Below are 12,885 nucleotides of genomic sequence, written 5' to 3'. Positions count from 1 at the left end.
AAATTTTTTTTTTAAAATACATAGCGGAAACGTAATGTAATTTACTAAAATTACATATTAAACATGAACATACATCTCTGTATAAAAGTACAAGTCATGTACAACATATATGTATTCAACTAGGGTTTAACAGCTAATATCAAGTGTCTAACCCTATCTCTAAATCAAGTCCGGAATCACCACGCTATCTGTCTTCTCTCATCCTCTTCTTGACCCTGATCCAGCCCCACCTGTTGTCATGCACACATACAAAACAAGACAACAGCCGGATAACTCCGGTGAGAATGAATCCCAGTATAAACAATGTATACATGCAATTATATAGAAACATATACAAAAGCATATAGCAGTTATCATTAACATGTAGCAATTCAACAAACATGAATGATATAAAACTGTAAATCAACATGTCATATCAGACTCAACTTAACCGACGCGTCGTCTCAGACTCGACTCAACTCTAACTTAGGGATCCCGAAGTCTGAATAATAGTAATTATACCGAATCTCAGTCGATAGGAATGAATCAATCCCTAAACGGCATCGATATAATACATATATCCAGTGTCTGGGCGAATCAGCCACAGAATTGACGAATCAGTCAAGAATTAGGCGAATCAGCCAATAACCAGACGAATCAGCCTGTGATTAAGCGAATCAGCTATAATTAGGCAAATCAGCCAATAAATAGACGAATCAGTCTATAACCCGACGAATCAGCCGGTGACTAGGCGAATCAGCCTATGACTCAACAACTCAGTAGTCAATACATGCATTCAGTATCTAAGCAAATCAGTCGATGACTAGCGAATCAGCAGTCATTACATGCAGTAGCTATAAATCAATAAACTACAAATATCAATCTTATCATACATTAGCTATAACTCAATAGACTACAATCATAAGTCTCATCAATTGCAAATATCAATGCAATAAATGAAAGTATGTGATTTAGGGAAACTCGAGTCACACCTCACTCGAGTTGTGCAATCCCAACTCAACATTAATTTATACCTTTCTTTCTGATATTCTGATTCTGTCGAAGTCTCGAACTCAAATCTGTCAATACTCAATCTGACAAGAACAATATCGAGGAGTATAATATCAATATACCACTCGAATTAAATCTGTCCTGCTCAATACTCAATCTAATTCAATATCGATGGCATAACGGTATAATATCAATATACCCAACAATACCCTATCAATCAGATATTAATTCTAATATCTCATACTCAATAACAACTCAATTCTGATATCACTTGACTCCAAAACTATTCCGAAAATCATAACAATTCCATAATCAGTCCGTTCCTTAATCTGACTTCGATTCTATGATGTCTAATATGTCGAGAACAACATATATGAGTTCCATTCAATTCTGACAAAATCATAATTTCAAAGCATGTCAAAACGTAGTAAAACTTACGTCCAGTTGTAGCCTACGTTGATAGGAACTCGATACCGAAGTCGGATTCAAAATCGGACGGACGGATTTCTCACAAAAGGCGTAAGGATTTTTCAATAAAATGACAGAACCCTTTCTCGATTCTTTTGTCTGAATTCTCAGCAATTCACGCATGTATATATATATATTGCATGCAACCATAAGATACGTGGCATTATTTTCATAACCCACGTCTCTCGCTCGGGCGGACATAAATTACCGCCCGGGCGAGCGACTCTCGGCCCTTTCTGCTCGATTCAGTCTCGCTCGAGCGGACAAAAACTTCCGCCCGGGCGAGACACTTTCGGCCCTCTTGCATAATTCCGTCTCGCTCGAGCGGACATAAACTTCCGCCCGGGCGAGACACTTTCGGCCCACATCTTGGCTCTTCCTACTTCTTGGTTCGAATTAAATCTCGGACTGGCCCGGCTATAACCACATTAAGTCAATTAATCAACATCTGATTACAGTAATTAAATCTCGGGCATTACATTTCTCCCCCTCTTAGACCTGAGTTCGTCCTCGAACTCACAAGCAATCAATTCAGATATATCAGAAGAAATCTATAACAGAGTTTAATTCAAAACTCAGATTTCTGATTCTAATCTGGAATGAGAATTCACCAAGTATCATATCATAATACTTCTCCAATCCTTCTGACGGAATCAATATCGCATTACTGGCTATACAACATCCGTATAAACCAATCTACAGCTCCTCACATATCCGTATCATCTGCTGTTATCAAAGACATCTACAGTCTTCAGCTTCAAATACCACTCGTCATCATCTGACGTTGGTTTCTTAAATCGGTCCATTCTGAACTATCTTCATCTTCCTTCGAATTTTCTTCAAAAGAAATCTGTAGTATTCACCGTATACTGTCTTGTCTATAACTATCTCATTACCCATCTGATAAGCTGATAGTTATTGTCACACAGTGATAATAAGTTATATCAAGTAGTGCTAACATCCAGCACTAAAGCTGTACAACAATCTTCCAATCTCTGGCTAATACATTCTGACAGTCTGCCAATCTGTAACACAATCTAACAGAAAGCTCGTGATACCTTCTGTCACAAATACAATCTCAAGCAAAGTTACAATCTGACATAGTCTACTGTGGCATTCTGCTCTTTCTGACCAGCTCTCTGACATCAATCTGTGTCATCTGGTCATGTTTGTACGTTATCTTGTACAAACTAATAGATATAGATTGAACAATCTGTCAATCACAATCATATCATATTACAATCTGTAATAAGACGGTAATTTCATTACGAAGGCTATAGAAATGTACTCTCATTTCTATTTAGAACTTCACAATTCTGTAATAAATCTTCTGATTTCTATCTTTCTATCTTTTCTGTTAGCGATTCAGACATATCAGTACAATTTCTGCCAACATTTCAATATATTTCTGTTATAACTGATCGCATCTGTCTATATCACAACTATCTGTTCGAATACAATACAGTCTCAATCATCAGACTGAACACTGAATCCATGACTGTAAGCTTCTGACAATATCTGTTCTTTCTGATTCGAACTATTTGATATACACAAATCAGTTAATAACATAAATTAAAGAAGAAATACCTACCTGGTATTCGGCTCTGCCTATCAATATCAAGCTGTACTGTACAATTCTGACACATCTGACATCACAGAATAATCAATCTCATACAAAATACAAAATCACATATCTGTTACTCTGATCGACACTCTGTTCTGACTATCGTTATTGAGTTCTAACCATTCTAATCAGCTTTTTGAACTGCTAACATTTCAACATCAGCTCTGGTTCGGACGGTACAATGTAATCTCCATTGCCTACCATTTGTCTTAACACGTATTCAGAATAAGCATCAATATTCAATCAGATTCAAGGCTAAAATCAATCTCTCTGATTGGAATCAGATCTGAAGTCTTATCAGAGAAAACATTAATAACTTTTATATCATTGGTAAATCAGCCAATGATAGACTCAATTTCAGTAAATCAACTGAATACATAAGGAGTCACTCTACTCCTTTCTGTAATAATCGAGTCATAACTAGTACGAATATCAAAGAAATTCTCAATCTAGAATTCTTATCGTACCATATTCATTTCTTGATCCTCTCAGGTCTGATTCTCACCATCCTCTGGAACTAATCTAGGGTAGCTCTGTACTTAGTCATCATATCAATATCAGTAATGCCGTCCCAAAATCAGAGAACACTAGCACAACACAAGCTACCACACGATCTAACTCGATCTCATTCTCATCCTACTGTAGTACACAAGATCTAACAGAAATCACTGATACAAGATCTTTTCCCCAAAGGAAAATAAACAAATACTACAGTAAATAGGGACTCAACAGATGATGCATGCATCAATGCAAATCTTTCAAAAATAAAAGTATGTGAAGCACCGGCATCCCTCAATACATATGCAGGATAATCAAACAAATCAGTTACCTGCAACGTCATCATCGGGTGCTTCCTGAGCCTGCTCCTCGGTCAAAGCAAATACTCTGGCCTGCTGTCTAGGAGGCTGGCCGACTGTCTGGCTTCCTCCTGGCCTCTGCTGTGACTGAGATGGTGCTGGCTGAAATAAAGGAACGGCAGCTGATCGTCTACCCCACTGTGCCGCTGATCCAGATGGTTCAGCTCCCTGGAATCTTTGGGAACTCCTCTGTGGACATACTCTGGCAAAATGTCCCTGTTGCTTGCAGAAGTGGCAGCTACCAAGTACTCCTTGGCATTGCTCAGTGGAATGTCTCCCTCCACAATTTCCGCAGTACACTCCAGTATAACTCTGCTGAGAACCACTAGAACTAGAAGAACTTCCGCCAGACTTCTTAAATTGCTTTCCTCTAGCCTTTAGAAAATCTTTCTTTCCACTACTGCTACTACCGCCCTCGAATCGGGAAAGTGGTTGCTGTGGTCTCGACACTGGAGGAACAAATTCAGCTCCTCTCTGCCTTATCAGGCCCGCTTCAGCGCCCTTTGCTCTATTCATGGCATCAGCAAAGTTATTCGGTCGCCCTGTGTTCACCAATGTAAAAATATCGGGATTCAAGCCATTGATGAACTGATCGGCAACGGCTTCGTCATTTTCAGACACATGAGGAGCAAACTTCAACAAGGTCGAGAATTTGGTCACATATTCTTCAATGTTCAGCTGACCCTGTCTCAAATTGGCAAACTCCGCTCCCTTGTCTTTTCTGTACGATATTGGGAAAAATCTCTGATAAAACTCAGTTTTAAACACATCCCAAGTAATAATCGTACCTCGTTGCTCCAAGGCCCTCTTCATTGTAACCCACCAGCTTTGTGCAACATCAAGCAACTGGTGCCCGATCAATTTAATCCGGCGCTCATCACTGTACTCCAGTGAATTAAACAGCATCTCAATGCTACCTAACCAACTCTCACACTCGACTGATGTCTCAGTACCTTTCAGAGTGGGTGGTTTGAATGACTGAAACCTCTTCAGCAAGGTTTCCATTGGAGTCGGCGATACATCCATTGGAGGATTCGATGTACTACCCTGTTCTGGAATTCGTCTAGGAGGCATATCTGAAACTCAAAAGGATTAGTACCCCAATCCCACACATCTGTTTCAATTCAATCTCCCTCCCGATCATCTTACTGCTGATCGAGAATCAGTTCAGATTCGTTCCCAATAATACATATTACAAAATCAAATCAGATAAATCAAGTAGCATGTATTATATAAAGCAGTAAGCATGCTAGCATTCACAAGCAAGGAAAGAAAACTCAATCTACCCCGCTCACTAGCTTCTATCTCAGTCTCAATCTAAAGGATCTATCGCTCTGATACCACCTGTTGTGGGGACCCGGACGCTAATCAAGTTCTTAATGATGTTTGGGACTAATTGATCAATTATAAAACAGGGTCTAATTTTTTTTTTAAAATACATAGCGGAAACGTAATGTAATTTACTCAAATTACATATTAAACATGAACATACATCTCAGTATAAAAGTACAAGTCATGTACAACATATATGTATTCAACTAGGGTTTAACAGCTAATATCAAGTGTCTAACCCTATCTCTAAATCAAGTCCGGAATCACCACGCTATCTGTCTTCTCTCATCCTCTTCTTGACCCTGATCCACCCCCACCTGTTGTCATGCACACCTACAAAACAAGACAACAGCCGGATAACTCCGGTGAGAATGAATCCCAGTATAAACAATGTATACATGCAATTATATAGAAACATATACAAAAGCATATAGCAGTTATCATTAGCAATTCAACAAACATGAATGATATAAAACTGTAAATCAACATGTCATATCAGACTCAACTTAACCGACGCGTCGTCTCAGACTCGACTCAACTCTAACCTAGGGATCCCGAAGTCTGAATAATAGTAATTATACCGAATCTCAGTCGATAGGAATGAATCAATCCCTAAACGGCATCGATATAATACATATATCCAGTGTCTGGGCGAATCAGCCACAGAATTGACGAATCAGTCAAGAATTAGGCGAATCAGCCAATAACCAGACGAATCAGCCTGTGATTAAGCGAATCAGCTATAATTAGGCAAATCAGCCAATAAATAGACGAATCAGTCTATAACCCGACGAATCAGCCGGTGACTAGGCGAATCAGCCTATGACTCAACAACTCAGTAGTCAATACATGCATTCAGTATCTAAGCAAATCAGTCGATGACTAGCGAATCAGCAGTCATTACATGCAGTAGCTATAAATCAATAAACTACAAATATCAATCTTATCATACATTAGCTATAACTCAATAGACTACAATCATAAGTCTCATCAATTGCAAATATCAATGCAATAAATGAAAGTATGTGATTTAGGGAAACTCGAGTCACACCTCACTCGAGTTGTGCAATCCCAACTCAACATTAATTTATACCTTTCTTTCTGATATTCTGATTCTGTCGAAGTCTCGAACTCAAATCTGTCAATACTCAATCTGACAAGAACAATATCGAGGAGTATAATATCAATATACCACTCGAATTAAATCTGTCCTGCTCAATACTCAATCTAATTCAATATCGATGGCATAACGGTATAATATCAATATACCCAACAATACCCTATCAATCAGATATTAATTCTAATATCTCATACTCAATAACAACTCAATTCTGATATCACTTGACTCCAAAACTATTCCGAAAATCATAACAATTCCATAATCAGTCCGTTCCTTAATCTGACTTCGATTCTATGATATCTAATATGTCGAGAACAACATATATGAGTTCCATTCAATTCTGACAAAATCATAATTTCAAAGCATGTCAAAACGTAGTAAAACTTACGTCCAGTTGTAGCCTACGTTGATAGGAACTCGATACCGAAGTCGGATTCAAAATCGGACGGACGGATTTCTCACAAAAGGCGTAAGGATTTTTCAATAAAATGACAGAACCCTTTCTCGATTCTTTTGTCTGAATTCTCAGCAATTCACGCATGTATATATATATATATATTGCATGCAACCATAAGATACGTGGCATTATTTTCATAACCCACGTCTCTCGCTCGGGCGGACATAAATTATCGCCCGGGCGAGCGACTCTCGGCCTTTCTGCGCGATTCAGTCTCGCTCGGGCGGACAAAAACTTCCGCCCGGGCGAGACACTTTCGGCCCTCTTGCATAATTCCGTCTCGCTCGAGCGGACATAAACTTCTGCCCGGGCGAGACACTTTCGGCCCACATCTTGGCTCTTCCTACTTCTTGGTTCGAATTAAATCTCGGACTGGCCCGGCTATAACCACATTAAGTCAATTAATCAACATCTGATTACAGTAATTAAATCTCGGGCATTACAAGTCAACTCATACAAACCAATCACATGTATTTTTCAATAAAAATGATATAGAGAGGCGCACAAGGAAAAGTCAAGCATCTCAATCAACTCGAGGCTCAATGGGTTAACAATGGACAATAAACAATGAAAACAAGACCAAAGATATTGAGAACAATTGACTAGATCATCTCTGTGTTTGCAAAAGTGTTAGTTAATGTCATGTGAGAATTACTAAAAATCAGATCTTCGTTGTCCAATTAGCATCACAGGTATGTAAATTGTTTCTAAGCATTGATAGTATCAACAAACAGGACAATGCGAAAAATTGTGACTCTCAATTTATAATAAACACATGTTTTCAGAACCATAACTCCATTCTCATCATCGGCCACACAATGATTTGTCCATGACTCTTTCTAACGACTCTAGCATGCAAAATTTAATTCAACAAACTAGACTCTAGTGTGCAGGGAATAATACTGATCATGCAATTCCTAAAATAATGAATTAACAACTGAACTAAGAAAAACAACTGAAACTCAAAAGTAAAGTAGAGTAAACGACCCCCCCCAAACTTAAGTACGTGCATTGTCCCCAATGTACGGTAATAAAGCAAGAAAAATAGGGGATTACATACCGCATACAACGAGCATCAGGACTCGCTGTCCTCGCCTGATAGATCCACCTCCTCATCATCATCATACTCGATATCATCTACAATAGGTCTGTGTCCAAATGCTGGCGGTTGTGGGAACGGCTCATTAGATGAACTAGTGACAGGGAAATGCTGTGCAAGCACTCTGTTAAAATCGTGCACGTACTCCTGGTGCTCGCGTGTCATCCTCAATAGTCTATTCATCTTGCACTCTAATGCATGAATGCGGTGGCAGTCGGTCTGTGCACTGCCAGCCTCCGCCTGTCGCCTATGAGATGGCTGCGGGACGGGCTGTGCTTGTGCTCTACTCCCTGAAGCCTCTCCCTGGCCACTAGTAATATGTCTTCTTCGTTTATCCCTCGGGAGGGGCACAGCCAGTGATCTATTTCCTAGTTCCTCACTATCATCCCAAGTGACCCCCACTGCATGACAGAGGTTGGTGATTGTCGACAAATTGGGCATACTAACAGTGGATGTGCCCCTAGCAGCCTGCAAAATAGACGTCATAATCCCCCAGCCTGCATCCACTGTCCTGCCGGTGAGGAAATAAAAAACCAACGCTGCCTTCGCCTTTGTCACATCAGATACATCCCCAGATGGCATCAACCGCGAGGCTACAAAGTGATATCAGTTGTATGCCTCCCTCTTCATCGACGTTGCAGGGAATGTGACCGGAGCTTGTTGATTGTTGAGCTTCCAAACCGTGCCTGTGGTTAAGACTGTCTCGAGGGATAAGGTTCTCCTATGAACATCGTGTATCCATATGTGTCATAGTCAGGCATCGAATACAGGGAATTGATTGTTGTGCTATCGAAGGCAACCATCCGCCCCCGATCTTTCACATGATATCTTTCATGTTTGACTTTCAGATTAGCATAAAATTCCCTCACAAGAGACATTACAGCATCAGCCAGAGGCTTCATAAATTTGTCCCAATTTATCGCTCGAACGTGGGCCAATGTATCACAATTTGGGTGCAAGCTAGGTGATTATGACTTCTATTTTGCAGCTACTGCATCACAGAATCTAACAATTTAGTAAAATTCTCACCGGATGAGGATAAACAATTTAGTAAAATTCTCAGCAGCTGGGTCATAATGAATTTAGTAAAATTCTCGCCGGATGAGGATAAACAATTTAGTAAAATACACGCGAGCTGTCATCTATTCAGCTGTAGGTGAGGATACAAAAAACCCTAGCTGCTCTGATCCATGCCTCGTTCTCGCTGCATATTCTTTTCTAACAATTTAGTAAAATTCTCATCAGCTACTGCATCCCAGAATGGTCTTCTATCAAAACTAGTAGTAGACGACTCGCCATCCCCAGACGGAACCTGCTTGCTCTTCTTCTTCGGAGGCATATTTCAATTCAATAAAAACCTTGCTCAACAACAATGTTCCACCCACAACTCAAATAATATTCCAACAATACAAGACCCAAAATATTATCTCAGTCAATTAGTTAACGGTCCCCTTTAACATGCAATACTTCCAATCCACAAATTTTCAACAACAAACTCACTCAGACAATTCATCGAACACCTTGTGTACGTAATTCAAAACTCAATTCTTTCGAATTTCAAGCGTTAAAATCAAGAATCATTACACCCAAGATTGTTACCTTATGATATGTTAACCAAAATATGCTGCAATCGGTCCGGGTTTCGGCTCGTTGACGAATTCTCTTTGAAATTTTTGGGCAAAAAGGTGTCAGGAGTGAGAAATTTTGGTGGAATTGGGTTGAAGATGATTTGTGTGGGGTTTTGAAGGAGAAATTGTGGAGGTTGTATCTTAATGGCCGATTTTTTTGGTGGTGGAGGAGAGGAGCCACGGCGCTTGATTCTTAGGTTTCTGAAAAATGAAGTCTCGGCCCTTTTTTTTACAACACGAACTAGCGCCGCGGCGCTGAGTAAGTAGCGCCGTGGCGCTAAAATTTCGGCCTCGCCAGCGCCGCGGTGCTGGTAACTAGCACCTAGGCACTTCTCATGTCAAACATCGGGCGTCGTGGGGCTTGATTCTTAGCGCCTAGGCGCTAAGTCTGTGCAAGTCGCGGTGCTTGATGTGTGGCGTCTCGGCACTGATTTTTCCAAAATTTAGTCCAATTAAGCTCTTTTCCACGCCCGGTTAAACTTTTAGTTTCAGAAGAGAACACATATCAATGTCTAATCATCACATGCAGAGTTCAAAAATAAAAAAAAACATAAAAACAGTTATACTACTGAAAATAAAATAACAAAAGCAGTAAAAGATACTGGTTGGGTTGCCTTCAAACAAGCGCTTGGTTTAACGTCGTCAGCCCGACTGTTACCAGTCTGTTCAGTTTTGTTTGCTAAAATTGGCAATGTCGATATTCCTTACTTCAGTCCCATAGTAAGGCTTAATCCGCTGTCCATTCACCTTGAAGGTTCTTCCATAACTGCACCTTAGCTCGATAGCCCCATGAGGATACACTGTTTCCACAACAAATGGCCCTGACCAACGCGATTTCAATTTACCAGGAAACAACTTCAGACGAGAATTGAATAACAGTATTTGTTGTCCGGGTTTGAGCTCCCTTCGTACAATGATTCTGTCATGCCATTTCTTGGTTTGTTCTTTGTAGATCTTGGCATTCTCATAAGCTTCATTTCGAAACTCATCCATCTCTCTCAACTGTAGTTTTATAATATCTCCCGAAGCTTGCAAATCAAAATTTAATTTCTTCACAGCCCAAAACGCTCTATGTTCCAACTCCAACGGCAAATGACATGCTTTACCAAAACCAGCCTATAGGGAGACATCCCAATAGGTGTCTTAAATGAGTCCGATTTGCCCACAATGCATCATTTCAATTAATGGCCCAATCCTTCCGGATTGTGTTAACAGTCTTCTCCAGTATTTATTTATCTCCCGGTTGGATATTTCAGCTTGTCCATTTGACTGAGGATGATATGATAATGCCACCTTGTGCTTCACACTGTATCTAGCCAAAAGTGAGTTGAAAATTTTATTGCAAAAGTGTGTACCTTCGTCACTTATGATGGCCCTCGGTGTTCCAAATCTGGTGAAGATGTTTTTATGCACAAACTAGGCCAATAAAAACCAGATTGTAGTACCTTAGCTGATGTTCGTGATGCTCCATAATGTCCACCATATGGTGACGAATGACATTGCTCCAGAATTTGGTGAGCTTCGACATCATCCACGCATCTCCTAATTACTTGGTAGGCACATCTCTTGTACACTAATGGATCATCCCAGAAGAAAAACATGATGTCATGGAAAAAATTCTTTTTCTGATGATGGCTCAAATCTGGAGGAAGGGTACCACACGAAAAAAATTTGCAATATCAGCAAACCAAGGAAGTACAAAGTTTACCTCGAAGAGTTGCGCATTCGGAAATGTTTTTTGTATAGCACCCTCTTCTTTCTTCTCGTCTAGTTCAAGTCTCGACAAGTGGTCAGCCACTTGATTCTCACTTCCTTTTTTATATTTAACCTCGAAGTCAAATTGTTGTAGTAGAAAAATCCATCTTATCAATCGTGGTTTCGCATCCTTCTTGGTGAATATGTAGCGAATAGCTGGACGGTCAATAAAAACAACTGCCTTTGTGCCGACCAAATAGGGCCTGAATTTGTCGAAAGCAAACACTACTACAAGCATCTCCTTATCAGTCGTAGTGTAATTTTGCTATGCGGCATCCATTGTTCGGCTTGCATAGTAAATTGACCTAAACATCTTTTCCTTTCTTTGGCCTAAGACAACACCCACTGCATAATCACTTGTATCACACATCAGCTCAAAGGGCTCCTTATAGTCCGGTACTATCATAATTGGTGCAGTCACTAATGCCTTTTTGATCTTCTCAAATGCCTGCAAACAATCATCATCAAACATAAAAGTAGACTCTTTTTCAAGTAAATTACACAAGGGTTTAGTGATCTTAGAAAAATATTTAATAAATCTATGATAAAACCACTGCATATCCTAGGAAGCTCCTTATTTCTTTGATGTTCTTTGGTGGGGGAAGTTTTTCGATTGCAACCAACTTGTCTCTATCTACTTCTAATCCCATAGAAGACAATTTATGTCAAAGAACAATACCCGGCCTCTTGGACCATAAAGTGACATTTCTCCCAGTTAAGAACTAAGTTCATTTCCTAGAATCTCTGCAAAACAAGGGATAAGTTATGTAAACAATGATCAAACGAAGAACCAAATACCGAAAATTCATCCATGAAGAATTCCATTATTTCCTACACCAAATATGCAAATATGGCAATCATGCACATCTGAAAAGTGGCAGTCACATTGCATAGCCCAAAAGGCATTCTCCTAAAAGGCATCCTGATGTTCTGGCGCTATAGAAATTTGGTTATAACCTGAATAACCATCTTGAAAACAGTAATGACAGTAACAAGGAAGTATATCAAGCATTTGATCAATAAAAGGCAGTGGAAAATGATCTTTACATGTGGAACTGTTCAACTTTCTATAATCAATAGATACTTGCCAGCCAGTTAAAGTACAAGTATATATTAGTTCATCATTTTCATTTCTAAACACAGTTATTCCACCCTTTTTGGGTACAACTTGCACAGGATACACCCAACTACTGTCAGAAATAGCAAAAATTACTCCAGCATTTAGCAATTCTATACCTCATTTTTCACAACTTCCTTCATCGCTGGATTCAACATCCTCTGATAATCCACATAAGAAGTATACGACTCCTCCATCAAAATTTTATGCATGCATATGGTGGGGCTAATTCCCTTAACATCAGAAATCGACCATCCTAAAGCAGTTTTAAATTTCCTCAATACTCTCAATAATTTATCTTTTTCATTACATGTAAGACACGAAGAGATGATTACCTAATATGTCGACTTTTCACCTAAAAATACATAGCAAATGTGGCTTGTCAGTTCCTTCAAATCAGGGGAAGGAGGTATTACCTTTGTTTGCTCATGTACCTCC

At 39.6% G+C, this 12,885-nt stretch overlaps 1 protein-coding gene across 1 annotated transcript; it reads right to left on the bottom strand.

The window, feature by feature from the left end:
- Nucleotides 1–10,241: 10,241 nt before the first annotated feature.
- On the bottom strand, nucleotides 10,242–12,571 carry LOC140824142 (uncharacterized). Its single transcript, XM_073185740.1, has 8 exons — nucleotides 12,567–12,571; nucleotides 12,415–12,520; nucleotides 12,288–12,299; nucleotides 12,129–12,161; nucleotides 11,636–11,778; nucleotides 11,325–11,533; nucleotides 11,021–11,217; nucleotides 10,242–10,577 (listed from the first exon to the last, which is right to left on the bottom strand). The coding sequence occupies exons 1-8, from the start codon at nucleotides 12,569–12,571 to the stop codon at nucleotides 10,242–10,244; spliced, it is 1,041 nt and encodes a 346-aa protein (XP_073041841.1).
- Nucleotides 12,572–12,885: the final 314 nt, after the last annotated feature.

The sequence above is a fragment of the Primulina eburnea genome, chromosome 2 (assembly GCF_022965805.1).
Source record: "Primulina eburnea isolate SZY01 chromosome 2, ASM2296580v1, whole genome shotgun sequence".
Classification (NCBI taxonomy): Eukaryota; Viridiplantae; Streptophyta; class Magnoliopsida; order Lamiales; family Gesneriaceae; genus Primulina; species Primulina eburnea.
This window is presented reverse-complemented; position numbering and strand designations above follow the sequence as displayed.